The following is a 20,963-nucleotide window of genomic DNA, read 5'->3' as shown; positions in this document are numbered from 1 at the left end:
CTAAGGTCTGTTACTTTTATTTGTACATGTGTACATACGCAATCCTTCATTATTAATTCAGTTATAAAAATATTCACATAGGATCGATGCATTCAGCGATATTCGGTATATATTAAAATAATAATAATGATGATGATAACGGTTAAAAACACTACAAAGTGCTTTGAACAAAATTAATTAACTTGGATATATGGACGAGTAAATTCCCATCTAAAATGTAAACGAATCTAATTACTATCATCGCGGTTACGAAGGTTGATCTCTTGGGTAATTCTTCTAAAGTACTACGTTAAACAATAAAAGATAAATGAAAACACACCGAATTCATAATATTTGAAACAGCACTCCGATGAGCGCAGAAAAATAAGTAAATTGACGCCACTGCTAAATATTTTGCGCAATAAAAAAAACACTGACCAACTTAGAATACTCTACGTAGCAATACTATTATAGTGATAATCGTAAAGATAATAACACGCATTCAAACTCCTAGGAGCTAATAGCAGAATGAGTCCAGAGTAACCCTGTATAAGTAAATTAAGTTTATTTTTTAAATGTACACCCTTCTCCAAATACATTGTGCGTAGTTCCGATGAAAAAGCTCGAAAGATACACTGTCGAGGGTGTTATTACTGCTCATTTAAATTGACCAAAAAGCGTAAAAATGAATGAAAAAAGAGTTTACGATAGAAATGCCATAGAAAACTGCGGTGGATCAGCATTTGTTAAGAGGGGAGAGCAACAAAGATTTTTTTCTTAGTTTTAAAACTGGTATAACAGCAGTAACACCCTCGACGTAGTAACTAGAAATTATTTTACAGCAAAGTGATGTCTTTTTCGCTCCAAAATTATGGTAACAACAGTATAGTTTCACGAATAGAATTTAGGTATAACCAGCTTATGTCCAGGCGAGGAAAATATTATAACCGCAAGTCAAGTATTTACAGTGGGTGCATGTATTCCTTAAAGATAGCCGTTAGGTCTCTGAAGGAGCCCTATTTAAAGATACGACAGGGCAAATGATTTACAATTAAGTTTAAACATTAAAATTATAGTATATTCAGTAAGAGGAATTCTCCTCAACATTTCATATCAAAGTACAAAAAAGTCAAAATATGACAAACATTTTTCCGATTTATTTGAAATCATATTCCAGGTTTATGTAATTCACTCGCAGAAAAAAATAATCTGAACCAGATATCACAATCCAACGTTTTGTCTCAAAACACTCAAACTTGTTTGTTCTTGCTGCTTATTCGCAAGACAACGATAAAAATTCCACATTGTACGTAAAATTTAACCCAATTCTCGTTTAGGGGTGAATTTGCGGAACAAGTTAACATTTCAAAAGAACTAAGGGTACGGAGAAGATAAATATACAATGCGCCACATTTCGGCGAAAAATAATAAATTGAAAAGTAACTGAATTTTAGAATAATACTTGTCTTGCGTGCAGTATCATAAACTGATGATATTGAGAGGCTAATAGGACTCACGATTTCCCATTCTAATTACACTGACTTAAAAAGAAGTAGACGAGTGTTAACGGTCCTAATCATTGTAGAATATGTAGCTTAACAACTCAATAAGGGGGTAGGGTGAAATGACCACCCACGTCTAGTGACGCCAAGCGGACGTGGTCACTTGAAATACTCTTTTTCTACTCACTACTTACTAACACGCATTAAACACACACAGCAGCTCCTTGCTACCATGTTATGGCTTTTATGATTTCATTAAGATGTAGCTTCTGCCAATTGAATTTGGCATGATGTAAATAAGAAATGGTCAAGCTTTCACACCATTTACATGTCTTACGCCGATCGCATGTTTTACCACGCGTAACTCAAGTTGCAGTCGCACTGTAATTTAATTTTTATAAAAGTCAGTTTAAAACCGCTCTAAATCCTACACTAATGTCTGCATATTTTAAGAGTAGAAACACCATACTTAAGTTAGTAGTCTTCGTTACTTCTCGGCGAGTCCGGTCGATTTTGCCGAGCAAACAAAACCCCTTGGTAGACCACGCCATTGAGCTCTACGGACACCAGCAATGAGTTGTCGCTCACTTGATCCAGAAGAGTAAGCGGTAAGTGCCTCGGCTCGCGACCGCGTGATGATCGTTCGGGATCAGGGAACTGGAACTGGCCGCCTTGTGACATACCTGAACAAAGAAAAGAGAAATTTTAGGTCGCACAAGTTTTGACCGATTTAGTAGTCTACCACTCCTTGTCACTTTTACGCTACACTATGCCAGGTATGTTCCGGTCTCTTCAAAAAAATATACACAACGTACAATGTTCTGAATATGAATGGAAAAGAACATTCATAACCACAAGGCTGAGCCTAAAAATTTGAATAATTACGATGTGCAATACCCTCTTCTGCCTTGAGGACGGCAAAAGCTCTGGGTTATTTCAAAACTTACACTTAAGTATAAGAAGAACAGGAGTGGAAAATGAAATCCAGACGGTAAAAAAGGATTTAGTACCTTTGGGTTGAGTTTGTATTTTAATGTGCGTCCAGGGAAGCTGAGTCGGAGTCGGTTTATTGCTACGTTCATTAACAGCAGCAAATTTCTTGACTGGTGAACCGCATGGCGATGCATCGGATGGTGACGAGGAAACCCCTCGTGACGTTACCTCCGTCACGCTTGACGAACGCTTAGGACTGTATTGAACAACGCCCGGAGAGTGAAGCATAGCAACGCCATTGTTACCATGGACTGATGGAGGTACATGCACCTTTAGAGGAAGAAGATTTTCATATTTCAGGACGGCACCTTTTATGTACAATTTTTCGAACAAGCTTTGGTTAAATTAAACAAAACAAAAGGTAAAAAATTCCCTTTCAAGACTCAACTCTAAATACGAACGTAAGTTTGTTTTACAAGCACCACAACATGGTTCCTTTTGTAACTTTCACTGTGGAAATATGTTAGGAGACTATTGCTTATCATTAGATGGCGTGAAGTTCATTGATGTGTCTGTTCCAATCACAAATACAAACATTACCTACAATTTTTTTACATGCACACCTCGAAATAATCAACAACTGTTTATAAAAGCTAACAGAATTATTTTCAGTTATTATCATTCTTATGTTTTTCACCAGAAATCAAGTCTGCCCTTATGTTATTGGTTATAAACCATAAACTGAATTTGAACGGATAACTCACGTCATGGTTGGAAGCTGAAGGGCCTGGACTAGACCTGTGAGGAAGTCCTGGAGAGGTGTTGCTAGGCGTGAAGGCAGGTGGTGTTGTTGTAGGGCTTGGACTATTGTATGGATGTGAGCCGTCTGATGGTACGGCTTGTGACAGAAACGAGCCAAATGATCTTCGGCTATCACGACGGTTTCCGTCAATCGCTGCTTGGAGTTCGGCTGGTGAGGATAGCTTCTTCTTCGAGCATTCATATGGATATAGATATTTCATGTATCTATAATAAAAAGTCTTAATTAATAAATAATATTCAGTAGTTGCATCCAAGACTCTATCAAAATTTCTCCAAGAGGAGAGAGAGAATAAAATGCAAAAACTTTAAAATAATATCATATGTACCGGTTTATGTAAATAACACTTTTTCAACGATTCAAAATAACATAAATAAATAAAAAGGTAATATTTGAGGAACTTTACTCACTGTGTTCGAAGCGTAAAAGCTGCACTCGTAACTGATGCTGGCAGACTAAGTCCTTTGATAATCTCACGCCAGATTTTCTTGTTTATAACCTAAAAAGAAGAATAAGCAACACCGAATTCGACGATGAATCATAGACTACCACATAGAAAACACGAAAGCATAAAGTATTAAATACTGAAACGAAAATTTCCAGCATCACTTACCTCGACAAGCCCTCCCTTTTCCACGACAAGTTTGAACAGTTTGAATAAATCTAATGTTTGTTTAGCCATTATGGGAACTCTGTTTACTGGAGTACCTATTTAAAAAACAAAAGCGTGTCAATTGAATCAAAAGAATATTACTCTGTTGCAAGTAAAAGGTTACCTACTGAATGCTTTTCGCCGGTAACCACAAAAAAGCGGGAAATTTGCGAAACTACGTGACTTCACAGCGAGGAATTAACCAATCATAGGGTTCGAATCCAGACGCAGGCGACAAAAGAGGCAGTAAAATTTGCTGTATAATCTCACTATTTAGAAAAGAATGCATTCTCTTCGTGTGGATCTGACTGAATGGATCTTTTTTTTTTAAGCTATTAAGTAGCAGTGTTAAAGAAGAAGAAAAAATTCAAACATTTTGTGATCTTTTTACGTGACTCCGGGCTGTAACAAGATAGCCAAGTAGGTTGACATCTTCATCATTTAATGCTTAGTAACAAAATCCTGCTCCCCTGAGTGATACTTTTAAGTTCACTAATTCAAATATAAGTTTGTGGATAGATCAAATTTTTAAGTAGTCGGTAGTTCGTTGGCTAGAAATGCCTTCCTCTTAATACAAAATTGTGTGCATTTAATAAGCTCGCGTAAACTTCTAGACAGATAAAATAAATCTTAAAAGTTAAGGAAGAATTCCTGCAACTATTTACAAACTAAAAAAAATGGATGAGTTTCCTAGCATCGTCTGACCACTAGGTAGGAAGTTTCAGACTATCTTACCTCTTTTCTGCATAAACGTAAACAAATCGTCCAAAAATTCTTTCCTTTCTGGCTCAGTTCCCAACTCGTACAGCTTAAAAATAGAAAAAACAAAACAAAACGAACGATAAGATAAATGAATAAAGGGGGTAAGTTTCTAACGAAATTGTGGTGCTGCGTCGATGAGGGAGTATAACAAGATTATTTGGTTTTAGCGTTCGAAACGTCAACTTAAAACTCTTTATGGTGGCCACTTTACATCATCAAGTCGGTTGATAAAACGAAACCAACGATGTGATAAGCTAAGCCAGAACATTTCGTTATCCATGAGTCGGTCAGAAGTATGCCACAAGTACAATAATTTAACAATCCTCATGATATAACAAAAGTATTAAGCACTTACGACTGGCACTTTTATTTTCAAATCTAAAGTATATAGGAAAACTTGATTGGTACTGACACTACATGTTTGCCAACATTAAGATTTCTACCCTGCTTTGCATTTGTTTTATGATTTTCCCTAATAAGATACATGCTATGTTGATTGTAAGATCTTGGTATAACCTAAGTTTTGTATCACGTTTTACAGCTCTAAATAGGGCAAAAATAAACTTCGGCAAATTTGTTGGCATTCCTTAATTCTAGAACAGTATATGACAAGGATTCCATGGTATATAAGTCTTACATACAACAGGTGATACAGGTGCTCAGATTTATAAGACTATATCTAAATTTTTCAACTGTATTCCGAGAATTTCTTTGTCTAATTTTGCTCACCAAAGACAAAAAATTAAATCAAAACAGCCCTTATTCCTAACTTTGTGCCATCTTTATTTTTGTCAATTGGAAAATTTATTCTTCTTGCTTTTTTTTGTTTCTTACAGTGAAGAGAAAACAACCACAACTTATTAAATATTACAAAGCTTCATTTCTCATACCTAGCATACATGATACTGACCCCAGCATTTTTGAATTTTGATATCAAATCATTAAATATAATAACAAGAAGGTATTGCTTAGATACTGTGACATACAGTTGTCATATCAGGAATGTTTATAGCAATCACCATAAGTACAGATAGATGACAACAAGAGTGGGCCATCAGATACTGTTGCAAAATAGAAAATCTCTACAGACTTTATGTTAGATAAAGCATTGTCCTTTTAACTTTCAGGTCACAGCAGGAGCTCAGGGTAGAGAAAATACATCAGCTTTGAAAGAGGTCTGTTCCAATTAAGCTAACAGGTGATATTTGGTTACTGATAAGCACTTCACATCAAAAATGTGGCTTGTCTTGCCTATATTGAATGCTTACAGCATTAAGCATGGGAAATCAGAACAGTTGCATTTATGTTCATTTTGAAGGGTAATGTTATTCAAGGTTCCTTATCATTTATTTGGTAATGAGCTGACAATCTCATATTCAAAAATGGTAAAATGAGGAATATAGAGTTACATCCATATCCATATCTGAGGCATATCACCTTTAAAAGTGCATCTAACTTATGATACAGATAAAGAGATAAAAATATCTCTTGAGTACATAGAAAACATCTAACTTCCACACGCAATGTAGGTTTCTGGTATGATCTCTGTTCAAGTATTCTGTCCAATTTTAAGCCCCATTTTTTAATAACTTCACACAGTGTCACACTATACTAAAAAGACAGAGGTCCTATGTTTATATTTAGCTCTAGTGACTGGCTGAATTTAATCCTTTACTTTAGCAGACAATAAGCCCTGAGTTTCACTTTTCAACTCTGCTTTTTTTGTAATATTCTGATATTTACCCCACCAGCAACTGTTTTATATAATGTCATATTTCATCTGAATGATTATCTATCACTGTTTGAGTGAAGTGCCAACAAACCAGCCAGAGTAGCCATAATGCAAGTGTATTTGCATCACATTTTCAAAATAAGAGTGTTCCTTTTGAAAAAATTTACTAGAAATATATCAAACAATGGTTATGTTCCAAATGGAGATGTCAGTAACCCTTGTCAAGTTTGTTAAGAGTTATAATGTGCTTGGCGCCAGCATTTTTTTTTTTTTGGTGCTCTGGTGCACTCAATTGGAATATGATGTTCCATACCTAAATTGGAATTCTCAGACAATCAAATTGGATTTTTTTCAAGTGGTAGTAATCCTTAATTAACTTGCTCAAGTGCTTACACTGATTTGATCTGTTTTACGGAATTTTACCAGCAGCAAAAAATAATGCTTTGCACTCAAATTTGTACAATGTTTTCTTTTCAATTGACTAAAACTACAGATCTTCTCTAGGGGCTCAAAACTTGACCAATCACTTTCAATCAATCATGGTCAGCCAGCAATCATTTTCATAAGAAAAACTTCAATGTCATCTTTTGTTGATAAATTCTTGGAATTACAAAACTGTTAACCACAGTCATGTCAAAAATGAAAAATTCCAAATATTTTTTTTTATTTCATCAATGCAAGAAACCTTTCAACTGAGTTGCTCAATGAGCCTAGTGTGTGACAGTCTTAAGAAATTCTTACTAACTATAATAAAATGCTCCAAAGTTAAAACTTTACCAAAACAAAATTAACGAAATAAGCTGTTAAATGCTATCTTTTGGTTGGCCAGCATAATTATCAAGCTGGAAATACACATGGCCCTAGACAAACCAAAAAGACAGGAACTTAAGTCCTTGAAACTGATTTAAGTCTGAAGCAAGTTTTTGGACAAAAAATTAAAACAAACAAATAATTAATATATTTCACTGATGTTTGTGCTATTCAGGCTTGCAGATTATGTTTCCTATGCAGAAGATTAATTTCATTGTGTATGATCAAGTGTCAAATGGTGACACTGATATATGCATCTTTAAAAAAAAGTGTGCACTAAGCTCGGCAACTTTTCAGTTTCCTTTTCTCATTGCAATTTAAGTTTACTGACATTGTGTATTGTTGTGCCCCTCTATTGACTGCCTTTCACAAGGGCTATCAAGTGAATAAGTGACTTGCACTATGGTGCCTTCTGGCTGAAAATCTACAAAAACATTCCATTCAAGTATATTAATGCTACAAATGTACTTCCAGTCAGTCCTATACCTGTATGAGAAAAAGACAAGCTTTATCTTTATAATCAGTCACACCATTGAGCACGCTAATGGGCCTTGATAGACACAGACAGGTGTGATCAGAATTAATGGTCAGTTGCACACAGACATCAACTTGCATCATATAGCTAATCAGCAGATTAGGGGTAAAATAAGCTCTGTAAATTCATTTAACAAAATTAAAACTTCCCAAAAATGCTGAAAGTCCAATACAATAATGACATTAGTGGACACAGAATACATTTTTTCCCTGACTTAATCTGGCCTTTTAATTTCTTTGCCATACTAGTCTATATCTGTATTGTGACCTTTTGACTGTTGTAAATCACTCCAAGCAAGATTATTATCAGTTTCACCACAGACTCAGCGGAAAACTACTCTTAAGTACTTTGAAGTAGGTTGTAAGTTCATCAAGTCACAAGCGGCTCTTTTGAAATTGTAGCCAAGAAGCTGTGCTGATATTTGTAACTATGCTACCTATCAGGATATGTGAGTGTGCTCATAACTTAGTGCTAATTTGAACTATTTGGCTAGCTGTCAACAATAACAACCACAAAGATCAACTTAGGAGAATCAAACCATAAAAAAAATTAAAGGAACACTTAATATAAAACTATCAGGGAATGAACATTCTTTTACTTCTTTAAGTTCCAATCTTATTCAGTGGAATCAAAGCAGATGTGAACTGTACACATATTTGCAAACTGATATTGACAACTCACTTTACAGAGAAGTTAGGAACACCCTTATACACTTGTCTTGATGTTTGAAAGTTGGCTGATCTGAAGGACTGTATCAATGGTGTTATGCTGAGCTAGAACTTAGAGGGATCCTAAAATTTATTCATGAAGATGTGATCTCCCTTATCATTCTCATTTGCTGTACGCTCTTGTATTACTAAGTTGAGAACTTTGTAAAGAAAATGTTCATCTCTATTCCGTAAAACCAACCTTGAAAAATAATAACAAACAAGGTATTTCACAAATAACTGCAGCCAAATGAACCGATTAAAATAAAAAAAGAATTTAATATGCAGAAAGCAGAGCCATGCCGGCAACAATACTTAAATCAGATTCTTCCGGTTCTTTGCATTCTCAACATGATCAATATTGATTGACTACCTGAGCTTATTATAAAATCATTCACTCCTTCTTTCAGATCACAAGCAGTTCATTCTAATGTACTTGAACTGACTACTCATTATTTAACATACAACTAATATATGCATTTGTGTTACAAAAACATATCACCTTTCTACACTCTCTCAAAAACTAATTTTTACGGGAATTTTGCATTTTTGAACTTGGATGAAAAGGCATGTTTAACCTAAGCACCACTTAGTTTGTTTTCATCACTAACAAGTTGGACTGCAAAAGCAATATTGCAGCCATCTGATCATAACAAAACTGAATCATAATGTCTCCTTACTGCTTCAACCATACTTCTTATCTTACCCAACGGTAATGTTCACAACTGTTTTCTATCAACTTTGCACAAGTGCTGGAATTTAGAGTTTTTTTTGAGTTTTTTTTTCACAGATATCATTCTGTAAAGGTTCTTCATCTAAAAATCAAGAATTTTTGAAGTCTTCAATAAATTAACTATGCAAGATCAATGAAACATACACAAATCATAGCTCTTGAAAATGTAGTTTGATTGAGGTAACATGTGTTCCTTGCATAATATCTAAATATCCGGTGACTCAGTTAATGAAGCTTTGATAAATGGTGCAAAAATTGGTAACAAGTAAACCCAAAAAAGCAACTCATTTTAAGAAATCACAAAACACATACAGCAGTTAAATTCAATCGTGTGATACACTAGAGATAATACATTACACTTAACAGTGCTGGGGATCGACGCTAACAAAAGTTTCCCATAGAAATAATGTTTCTGCCTAAAAACTGTTTTTGAGAGGGATTCAAAGATGTAACTGTACGTTTTTGAAGTGAAATCAAGAACTGCTTAAAGATTAATCACCAGAAATGGTGGGACTCCATTTTTTTTCTTGCCAGCAATAAAATAATGTAACGGCGTTGGGCTATTGGAAGCACAGCAACAATAAGCTATAGCCTCTATTTGAAAGATATGCCTGTTGATTTTATCAAAGAAGAACCACAAAGAATATGTTAGAAATACTTAAGAAGATTAAAAGCTTTATTACAGATGACTTGAGGATTATGTTGAAATAAAAGTAATGCATTCATGAACACAAGCACCTCAAATTTCACTGGATAGATGTCAAATTGCAATCAATGAACACAGAAAAACAGCAGGCATATTACCTCCAGGAAAGTTGTTACTCTCCATGAAGTATTGAGAGTTTTAATTACAGTGTCAAATTGAAGCTGGGGCTTGTTTGTACATGAAAAGAAACAGGATGTTGTATCTGACAATAATTTACAATATCTATTAAAATGAAGGTAAATATCCTTGCCTATTCAGTGAGCCCACATTTAATAACTGCCTGTATATTTTCCGCCAAGACAGCGATGACTTATCCATCTGCTATAGATTTCTCATGTCAAATAGACTTTATAAAGGTTATAGATGATTTCTAAAGCGGTGACATACCACACAATATCCAAAGTTTGGTGGCCAATCAGTATTTGCCAAAAAATACCGCGAGACTAAAAATGACAAGCTGTATGAGTGACAGGTGGCAGGTCAACCTGCCACCTAAAAAGAGCTGTAATCCAACTTCCCAATTGCCAAGGACCTATATTAACTCTGGCTTATTATTAAATATTAATTGAAGGCAGTATTGTTGTGTAGCTTACATGTATCTTTGTAGGCTACAGATAATAACAAGTTAGAGCATAATCAAAGGTAAAAGTCAAGGAAAAAGGTATTCACCTCTCAGGGACAAGTAACTAAGAGCATATCTACTATTTAATAAAACCGAATTCAATATTCCCCTGGCTTCAATTTCTCATGACAAACACAATATTTCATTTCGCCCAGGTGATAAGCCAGGTATGCAAATTTGTATCATAGGTTAATTAAAACTACACATTCTATGACCCACTAATTCAATAAAGCCGATATTCGCGCGTCAAACTCCCAAATCACCGTTTTATCAAGGCCAGTATCATAACTTCTACACACCCTTATAATCCTACATTTCATTTTAAGTCTTGTTATTATGTTGTTCGAGAATACGGCAAAGATCGCGCCTGGAGCGGCCGCCGAAGCTACAGAATTAAAGACGCTCGTTGTCAATATGTCACAAAGAAACAAAATAGTGGTGTCAAACACGCCGGCAAAATATGCACCGCTACCCATACCTCACTTTCTATTAAAGAACGATTTAGAAAGAGAGATTAGCGTCCGTCGACAAAGACGCTAAATATATAGGGTTAAATGGTGCTCGCGGAGACATTGAACGCTGGAATTCACTTGAATACAACATGGGAATGAATAAATCGATTAAAGCCGCGAAAGCTGGATTTGTTTGGAACAATAATTATTAATATTCGCTTGAGATGTGTCAATTTTTTACGAAGCAAAGTTGATTAATGACGGTCCTCAAGATGTAAAACCAAAAAATGTTTGCGGCTTAGATTTCTGCTCGAGAACATCAAACAGTCAGAGGGTTAAGGTGAAACATGCAGCACTTACTTGCTTGAACTGTTCCTCAAAGGTCCATTCGTGAGTAGGAATTCTGTCTACCCCGCTGACAGTGTTGTTGATGTAAGTTTCCACCGGGGAAGGGGGCTGTTGATTCTGCACGCGAGCTCCTTGTTGATATGATGCGGCTTCGCGCCCACTAGAGACACTATCAGAGTCCGTATCGTAATGTTCTCTCGATTTAAACCTCTCCTCTTCATAGCTTTCCTCCTCTGTTTCCTCCACTTCCATTGACCGTTGAATATCATCAAGTTCCGCCATCCGGCTTTCCACGGAACCGCTCGACAACGACGAGCGATGATGCTTGAAAGTGTGCGGCGACGATGATTCCCGCTTGATGTCACGGTCCGTCCGCAGTCCATCTCGATCGGCGGAGGACTGCAAAAGCATTTTACAACTTTACAAACACAGGAAGAGATGAATGAAAGAAACGCGACCTCAGGCTACGAGATCATAAACACTTTCCATTTTAATTAATCAATAGATTAGCTATCAAATGAAAATGCAAATCAGGGGACGACAAAACACGGACTTACAACGCTACGCTGCTGTTGTGGTTCAGTTGACCCCTTTTCCATGGCTCCAACGTTCCGCTCTACAGAAGTTTAATTTTAATAATCACGGGGGTTTCATAAAAAGCCTATTTCCTGGAAGTGATCCGTATTGGCCGACAAAATTTGCGAAGACATAACTCGACCAGTTGGAGTTCAAACATCGAATGACACATCTTTGATGGGGCATTCCATTGAAATCAACAATTATGACATGCGCAATGTCCGCCAAGCAGATTCGATTTCTCACTGTAATTAATTATCACCAATTAAGTTAGACCACGTGACCATAAACTCGGCGCGCCAGTGGAATTAATCATTGTATTTATTAATGTTTTTTGGAGATTACAATTAATTCTTTCCCGAAGTAATAAAGGATCGTCTTTCAATCAACCATCGTCGAGCATTTCTATTTGTTATGCATTCAAAAATTGTCAACAAACGAAATTGAAAAGGTTTGTCTCCCCTGGATCTCGGTTTATTTTGTCCTAAAATCGAAAAATTGTTGTTGTTCTTTCCGTATTATTAATTTTCAGCTTCTCAGCCTTTATAAAATAAAAAAATTAATCATCTTTGTTTTTGCGATATGGGTGGCTCTGCGAATACGCACTCGTCTCTATTCGAACATCGCCACCGATCCACTGATCACAAATTTCAAAATAAAATCGAAACTTAATTTTTTTCTTTCGTTGAAATTTACGAGGTTCGATTAATTCAAAAAGCGTAACTGTGTTTTCTTTTTCTGTCCTCAAACAAGAATAGAATTATTGAAAGCAGCTGCGAATTATAAATGCAAGAGCTTGGCGATAATTAATCAAGTAATATCTCTCTATCCTTATCTTTGACTGTTTTCGCGCGCTAATAATAATGAAAGCTTCCACCCGTGCGATAAGAAAACTTCTTTCCTATTAATACTTGTTACGCCAGAATGCTCCAATTAGAATACAAAGCTAGGCCTTGTATCTATTTTGGTGAAACGATCTTTTATTTGTCTTGTTTTTTCCTGTCAGATAAACAGCGACAAAATTGTTAATCTCTTGGCTATGAAGATTAGTCAAGCTCTCTTCAATGCTCGAATCTATATACCCTTTAAATATGTCAATATGCTAACAAATGGTCGTCTTCGAAAGGGATTTGACAAATTGTACGTTACATTGCAATCGGCGAATTTATTGTTACCAGGGAAATGTACATATTAAATGCAACAACTTTGAAAAATAAAAAAAGTATGATATTCTTTTGTAAACATCGGAAGCACTTATGTTTGTCAGCCTGTGACTGATATTAAAAAAGCCACGGGGAAAGGAAATACCAAATATTAGGGTGTATTTTAGCTCAAGTTGTGTCCAATCAAATTAATAACTTTCTATGGCATCCTCTGCGGCCTGAAATCCATATAAGATACATTTCAATTTACGCCGTCAAAACAATTTAGTTTGATGAGCTCCTTACTGACGCAGCTTGGATAAGCAAACTTAATAGCCATGACCAACATTTTCCTAATGATCACAGCTTTTTATTAATCACGACCAGTTTGCCTTAATTCTTAATTTTTTTCTTCATAATATTTGTAACAGTCTCAGAATTAAACCGTGAGAAAATAATTTGACATGAACTCGAGCGCACATTTCTCGTTAGATCTCAGTGGAGGTCATTCAAAATGATAACATATGGACCAGCATTTCTATTCTCTTCAAGTTAAAACTTCCTAGGAAAAATTTTACATCGAAGCCAATTCCATCGGTTGCCTCCATGATCCACCACTGTGTTAGTTCATATCGCACATGACAAAGAGGGATTCCGAGGTATAAAATGGCACAATTTGACATCTCTAATCGCCATACAATACTAACACGGTGTGTGCATTCAATAGTGTTTACATAAGCGGCAGTGGAATAAAATTGCGGCTCTCACTCCCTCGGTCAAACTCACCGTTGAATCCGGGCCTTTACGCACAAGTTTGGAGTGATGCATCCTTCCGCGATAAGTTGACAAAATTCCAATGTAACTCTCGGCCGTTGAAAATTTCGGGCAACTGAAGTCATCTTTAGAGCCGAACATCTCGGTCATAATTTGATGACTAGAAAGAAAGATCAAAATTAATTTGTCAAGCGGTACATGCGCGCGGCTTTATATAGATATAAATTTTTTTATATCAGTTCTCGCCGCAAATTAAAAACAGGCCAGGTGTGGCATTATTTACAAAAGGACTGAGAAATATATTTAAATCAAATCGGCCCATTACCTGTTACGCTAGTTTGACTTAGAAAAAGCCGGGCCGGGGAACTTGATCAGTTGTATTGTGCTCATCAGTGTGCCAATGGCGAAACGCCATGTGCACAAAGCATGGCCTTTCAAAGGTGTTAAATACATTGATTGTAGCCTGTGGGTTACGGGATAAAATGCCGTATCTTGTCAGTATTGTAATCTATAAAATAATGAATTTATTTTATTCACGGAATGGATGGTTTTATAACTAAAGATGTCCCCGTCTTGATGACAAACACGCGCACGAAGCTGAAAACCTCTCGAAAACAGTAGGGGGAAAAAAATAAAACGGTACGAAAACGAATAACAGATAGGACATGTTCTTTGCACAAAAGATATGATATTGGCAGGCGTAGATAATCCGATTTCCTCTGGTAAAAATAACATCGTGACGTCATCTGTTTCCCGCGAAAATTAATAAAGCCTATATCCCTTTTAGATTCTCGCCATTTGCTAATGAATTCGTAATAAGTGAACCTGCTTGAAAGAACCATTTAATTCGACAAATGAGAACCAGCGGGTTAATATTCAGATAAATGGAAAATCATGGCCGAGTTATTTGACATGTTCTGCTTGCTAATGGTCTTGAACGCTTGTACAGGATGTCATTTGTCCCCGTTTGAAGAAACTAGAGTCATTGAATGCTTTTAGAGGCAATGGAAAAATTAGCAGATTAGCAATCTGAGCCATCTAAACATTAAGAAACACAACTGGAGTTTAAATAGAAATACCGCGAAACTAAATGCTATCGATAGTACCACCCCGTGATAAAAAACATTTGATTTTTGATTGGTATCGGCCAGGCTCAACGCAGCTACTGACAGGCGGCGAGTCTTTCACCAGAGGTGCAGAGGAGATCAACACTATAGGGTCAAGCTGATGTAAAATATTTCATTTATACTTACCCGCTGGGCAAAAAATGTACTGAGAGTTTAGACTTCTACAACAGAACTAAGCTCATGGCTTTTTTAGGATTAATGCCAGTTTACTCTTTCTGTCATGAGTAAAGTTATTAATTAATTGTACTTTTTTCGGCAGCCATGAATAACCTAGTATATAATTAAGCCCTACCTACAGATGCTGTTGCTAACGTCCTTGAAGAACGCGCGCTATACGAATTACGGTGGTATTTACACGGTATTTAAGTTTCTGTTAATGGTTATTTTTTTCTATTACCTGAAATCTAATGGCAAAGTTCTTATCCACGACTGTGTACCGCATAAATCCAAAGCAGTCGAAATCAGAACTGAAACTGGTGCAGGTCTTCTCAAGCGCGCGCGCACAACAGCGGTCAGAGCAGATCGATTGCAAAGTGTGGTATTGAACAAGTGGTCTTTTTATGGCACGTGGGTGTAAGTGAATAGGCAAAATAATCTCTACGGACAGGTTTCCGCGCAAGGCCCGTATGAGTCGCGTTCTTTTCAAAAAGGCACCAGCCGTAATAGATATCTACACCTGTTATGCCATTAGATATCCTGCATTATTAATCAAGATGAAGACAAAATAGCAAAGAAACAAAAAGGCAGTTTTCCAGTCATAATAAGGGTCCTTTCTCACACTCAACTCGGTTTGTTGTATTTTAACGTTTTCCTTGATAATACGAACGAGCGATGAAAACATCATTTACAGACCATCATAAGAGATATCTTGTTCGAGTTTCCCACAAATCAACCTGACAATTTTAACTCTAATACAGCGAATTTTTAGGTTGCATGCACCATAGAAAAATCATTCAAATTTATCAATATAAAACTTCTTTTGTTGTGTGTTATGTCGACAGCAGGTTGATAAGAGCAGCAGTTAAGCCTTAGTACCTCCTGAAAGCTGTTTTGAAAATAGGAGATTGAACTGAAAGAATCTCAAGAATATTTTTGAAATTCTTGACAATCTGCCTGAATATTTTGTCAGCTTACTAACCATGAAAAGCTTGACAACAACATAATGTCTGAAAATGATTGAGTACTGATATAAATTCGGTGCTAATCCTTGATTTCACTTGCACATTATTAATCTTAATTGGGAGAAATTTTCTAAAAGTCTGCTTGAAAAAAAAACGAGAGAATTTTTTTTCTGTAAGGACTAATAATAAAGTGTACAATTATTCTGGAGTCATTGAGGACAGATATTGATATTTTAAAAGCTTAAAACAGGATGACACTTCTCCACGCGCTTTTGCTGGTGGCAAGAGAACAACTCGTGAAATTTCTACGAATTTTAAAGTCTACTGACAAAAACATTTCCGTAGAGGTAATTTTAAGTATCCCCGTGTTATTTGACAAACCCATCGAAACTTTTAGGGAATCGCGCCAAAGTGCGCTTTTTAGCCGCAGAAAACAGTAATACTCAGTTCATTGTTAGGTGAAACTCGGGGAGCAATTAAACAATGATTATAGAACGTGCCCGAGGCAGCTTGGAGCCACTTTATACTTGGCGCTAATAAATATACTAACTCAGCAGGTTCTTTTGTCGGTCAATTTTTCCATAATATTGCTCGAAGGAGACCCTGAAAGCTTTCAGAAACAAATCCTTTGTTTAACTGGCATGCTATAGCTGACAATCTTATAATGTTTGGCACCTAAACATCAATTCAGGTCATTGTTATCCAATAAAATTACTTCTGAGGGCTAAACCCAAACGGTAGAAGACCCACTTACGACCTCACTGATTCCAGCTATTGTTTCCCTGTTTGGAAACAGCAGCTGCTAAACTCGAAAACTCAATGTGCGTGTGACAAGAACTGTTCTTAAACGATTACTTTGGTTGTTCCAACTCGCTACTTGAAATAGCAAACGTAATCATAATGAAAAATAAGGACTCATGAAATGCTACGAGCACGGGCAAAAAACTACTGTGTACGTATCCATATCAATTTCACCTCTCAGAGGTCTCGAGTTCTTGAGGTAACAAGCACCCTCACGGCGATTTAATGGAGCTTGGCTTAAGATAAACAGACACTTTTCAGACGTGAACCGCGCTATTGCCTCCCCCTTGCTTTGACCTTAATCCATCAATCAGGAAGTCGTTGTTTCAATACAAAACGCTACAGACGAAAATTGTGCAATAATTAGAACACCGAACTTGCGCTTCCTCACTCAAAAGTATTCTGACGGACTTAATTTATTGAGGAGGTGGTTTTCTCACACAACGAGCGTGGAAAGCCGTGTGAGATATCGTTACATGAAAAGCCATTTTGATACATTTTGTAACAAGATAAGTGGATGTGCCTTGTTAAGTTCACATGTGTGCGCAAAATTATTATTAACCCGTTTACATGCAATTAGCAATTAATTTGGCCGGCTCCTTGCTTTGGTCAACGAAGCTCGCCCAGTATCAGGCAGCTATTATAAGAGGCATAAATTGCGGTCAACCGTCTGACTCAGCTGAGGTGCGAGTATCCAGCGTAGATTCGAACATAATTTATAGGCAATTGTAAAGTATTTCATTTTGTTTTAAGACTGCAACCAATGCAAATTTGTCACAACTTATTTACCCAATCCCCTTCTGAACATCAGCATACCGATCTGATATCTCCTTACTAAACCTAGGGCATCTTAACCACCGTAACTTATATCGTGGATACCTACCCTCTTTCTCCTGTTCCCAAGCGGAGCGCGATTTTCTCGTTCTGCATACCTATGCTGATTGGTGACTCGGTTGGTAGTCCGAGCAATAATATCCTCTGAATTTTAGGACCGGAGTTAAAGGTTCCGGCAGCTGTTATTATCAATGTATGCTAAACGAAACAGTTTATCATATCAAACTGCTAAATGGCCGTTCCAATTTCCTCTGGCAATGTTGCTCAATAATATAATCCAATGTTTGGCGAAGTCGACGAAGAATCCGATGCCTGAACTAAAAACTTAAGCGGCGTATAAATTGAACATTTGAAAATAACCTTCGCTTTTGATCGGCGCCAAGTCATATTAAATTTGAGAGTCGGATAATCACTAAGGAGCGAGAAACGCTCGTAAAAAATTCGCCTTATGACAATTCAGAGATTCACTCGAACATGCGCACTGTACAGGCGTTCATCCGCGTTCAGTTGAATCAGTGAAATAGCAGTGACTTCGATTGGTAAACTTGAAATAGCCAAAAAAACTCAATTTCAGTACACTTACAGCAAGAACTTTCTGTAAAAGCACGGTTTGTTAAGAATATATATTAAAACGAAACACTCATCATGCAGTCATCCTTAATTGGTAAAGCAATCTATATTAGCATTTCTTTCTTTATCAAAATTAAAAGGGTTGTAATTAATTAGTTCTAGTTCGCCTTGAGAATTTTAAATAAAAGACTGAAAATGTTGCTGTTGGTTCTATCTCGTCTTATTGAAAAAATCTTCCCCTTTCTATCCCGGATAATGACAAGAAGCAAAGATTCTGGTAAAGCTTAACATTACATTTTATCAGTTCAGTAAGAAATATTGAAGAATGTTTTGTTTGAACCAATGTTAAAATTCATTGGAATCACGCAATGTTTGTGCAGTTTTGCCACAGGAATTTTCTTTGTGTGCTAAATGGGAAGTTAGAAGAGCGAAACATATAACTAAGGTGAAAGACAATAAATTTTCCCAAATTTCTGGTTCATGGCTTGGCGGGGAAAAACTCTGGCCATTCGCAAAACGATTTCATGTTACCCATGGTAACAGTTTTCGTAACATTTCATTAAGGTCTTTCAGACACCAAAAGAGAAAACCGTGTCAACTGATACGTTCTACCAGAATAACGAGGCTGTTTCAATGACCTTTTTTTTTTTAATTATACATACACGCACACAAAAACAAAATTCTAACCTAGACACTTTTCTGCAATATCATGTGTCGTTAATATAAAGTCACTTTCAATTTTCAAGGTATTGTTATGATACCTATAAAACTACAACAAAGAGGCTACGCTGATTGTTTTAACTTGCGCCATTGAAGTGAACGCATATACAGCTACGAATAGCGGGAACGCAGAGAAAAATAAGATAGAATGAAAATCTAAAAGCTCGTTACGGTACATATATATATATATATATATATATATATATATATATATATATATGTAGAGAGAGAGAGAGAGTGTGTAAAATTTTGACTTTTTGTGTGTGTATATTCTTGTATTTTTGTAATTAATTATTAATCTTTAATCATACCTAATGCTTGACATGTATCGAAACGAATTCACAAATTAAAAAATTAAACCTCGTCGTGAGGCATAAGTGTTTTTGTTTACCCTCCACGTTCTGAGAAATTTTACTCGAATCTAGCATTTTTGTGGTCATGCCGACTGAATGTCTCCCCTCAAGGTAACTACTGACCACAATGAATAAGAAACTTCGTTTAGAACTGATCAAAAACAATCTTTCGTTGAATCCGTATTTAGCGAGTTCGACGCGCACGCAGTTTTAAAATATAAATGTAAATTATGATCAAACTCTCCTAAAAAAAATCGGATGAATTGAATTGAATTTTAAGTCAAAGTACTTACCAAACAGATAAAGGGATATCCCTAACTTTAACTCGGCCCCTTACAGTAACTATTGGTTAGGATCTCGAGAGAGCGGAAGAGTCCTGCCGCTAGAAAATTATTCCGACAGGTGATACATCATAAATATCAATCATGACAAAATTCGTGAAAAATTTATTGGGCCCTTCGAGGGGAATGCTGAGGTGCAATTGAACAATGGGAACTTTTCATTTTGGTAATGACTGAGAAAAACTTGTTTGTACACGTCGCATAATGGTGATTTTTTACTCATTGCGCAGCTGGGTATTGTTGATTTGTAATGTGGGTTGACAACAACATTAAATTACAGGTAAATACAAATCTTTTTTTTTTTCTTAAAAAACGCCTATTAGACCCAACAACTCTTAAAAAATAAGAAAACTATCGCGGTTTGAAGCGATTGAATGAAAGGAAGGAATATTACACTAAAGTACTTGCCATTTGTAACGGATTCCACTTCTCCATGGCTAGAAATTTAGAGAAATTGGATGATTGTTTTAGAAAAGGCTTGGTAATCGATAGTCATTACTCTAAACTCCTTATTAAAGAGCCCAAAGAGTGCTCATCAGTAAATATCTGTGGGATACTCCTTAAGAAATGAAACTTATAATTCATACGCAAGATTTCAAAGATTCGTGGAGGGGTGCAAGTGTTTTTTGCGTTGTGTGCCATGTGATTTGACCCACACGAATGTGCAAATGCTTTCGTCACCATTTGAATGAGCTCAATAGGATTGTTTTAATAAAATGATAATCACAAAACAAACACTCAACGTGAGATGTATGAAAACCCAAGGGTGTAGTTCTCTTGTGTGTGGATGCAAGTGCAGCTAATTCAGCCAGATCGATGACTTTAGGGTGTTAAAGGTTGCGTGAGGAAATACTGATCTTATGCATGAAGTTTCAATTCTTAAAGCTCCCGGCTACTAAGATGTAGTTGGCATTTTCTAATGAGCAAACTGATGAGTCAAATATACGTTTCAAAGGCTTACTATTACGTACATAGGAACGACAGAAGCAAGAATCAAAACTTTGTGTGAGGAACCCTGAATTCTTCCTCTCTTTCTGTGCCTACTCTTTTGAGGTACTTCGACAATCTCGCTCAATTCTATCAATGCTAAGGTTGTTTTTCAATTCTTTATCACTGATTAGCATCACTTTTCGACTAGACATCCCCGTTGTCTCGATCAGTTTAATTCAATAACATGCTAATATGAGAACGTATCCTCGATCTCTTGAAAACTAACGCCGCTGGAATATCGGTTATTGCTTCAACTTCTCCACGCATGAAAACAAAGTCAGGTGTTTCACGTTTCAGACAAAGATCAAGCCACTTATAATA

The 20,963-nt window shown here is 36.3% G+C and overlaps 1 protein-coding gene across 5 annotated transcripts; it reads right to left on the bottom strand.

Moving 5' to 3' along the window:
* Position 1: 1 nt before the first annotated feature.
* On the bottom strand, positions 2-19,659 carry LOC113681598 (AT-rich interactive domain-containing protein 3C). Of its 5 annotated transcripts, none has more exons than XM_089204655.1 (9): positions 19,605-19,659; positions 13,798-13,945; positions 11,306-11,692; positions 4,622-4,694; positions 3,848-3,942; positions 3,645-3,733; positions 3,179-3,440; positions 2,492-2,744; positions 2-2,164 (listed from the first exon to the last, which is right to left on the bottom strand). In XM_089204655.1, the coding sequence occupies exons 2-9, from the start codon at positions 13,933-13,935 to the stop codon at positions 1,956-1,958; spliced, it is 1,506 nt and encodes a 501-aa protein (XP_089060781.1). In that variant the 5' UTR covers positions 13,936-13,945; positions 19,605-19,659; the 3' UTR covers positions 2-1,955. The 5 variants fall into 5 exon arrangements, with proteins under 5 accessions (XP_089060781.1, XP_089060779.1, XP_027054497.2 ...); XM_089204653.1 differs by lacking the exon at positions 19,605-19,659 and adding an exon at positions 17,718-17,836; XM_027198696.2 differs by lacking the exon at positions 19,605-19,659 and adding an exon at positions 15,310-15,440.
* Between the last annotated feature and the right edge of the window lie 1,304 nt (positions 19,660-20,963).

The sequence above is a fragment of the Pocillopora damicornis genome, chromosome 4 (genome assembly GCF_964200805.1).
Source record: "Pocillopora damicornis chromosome 4, jaPocDami1.2, whole genome shotgun sequence".
Lineage (NCBI taxonomy): Eukaryota > Metazoa > Cnidaria > Anthozoa > Scleractinia > Pocilloporidae > Pocillopora > Pocillopora damicornis.
The sequence above is the reverse complement of the archived record's forward strand: the minus strand, read 5'-3'. Positions and strand labels throughout refer to the sequence as shown.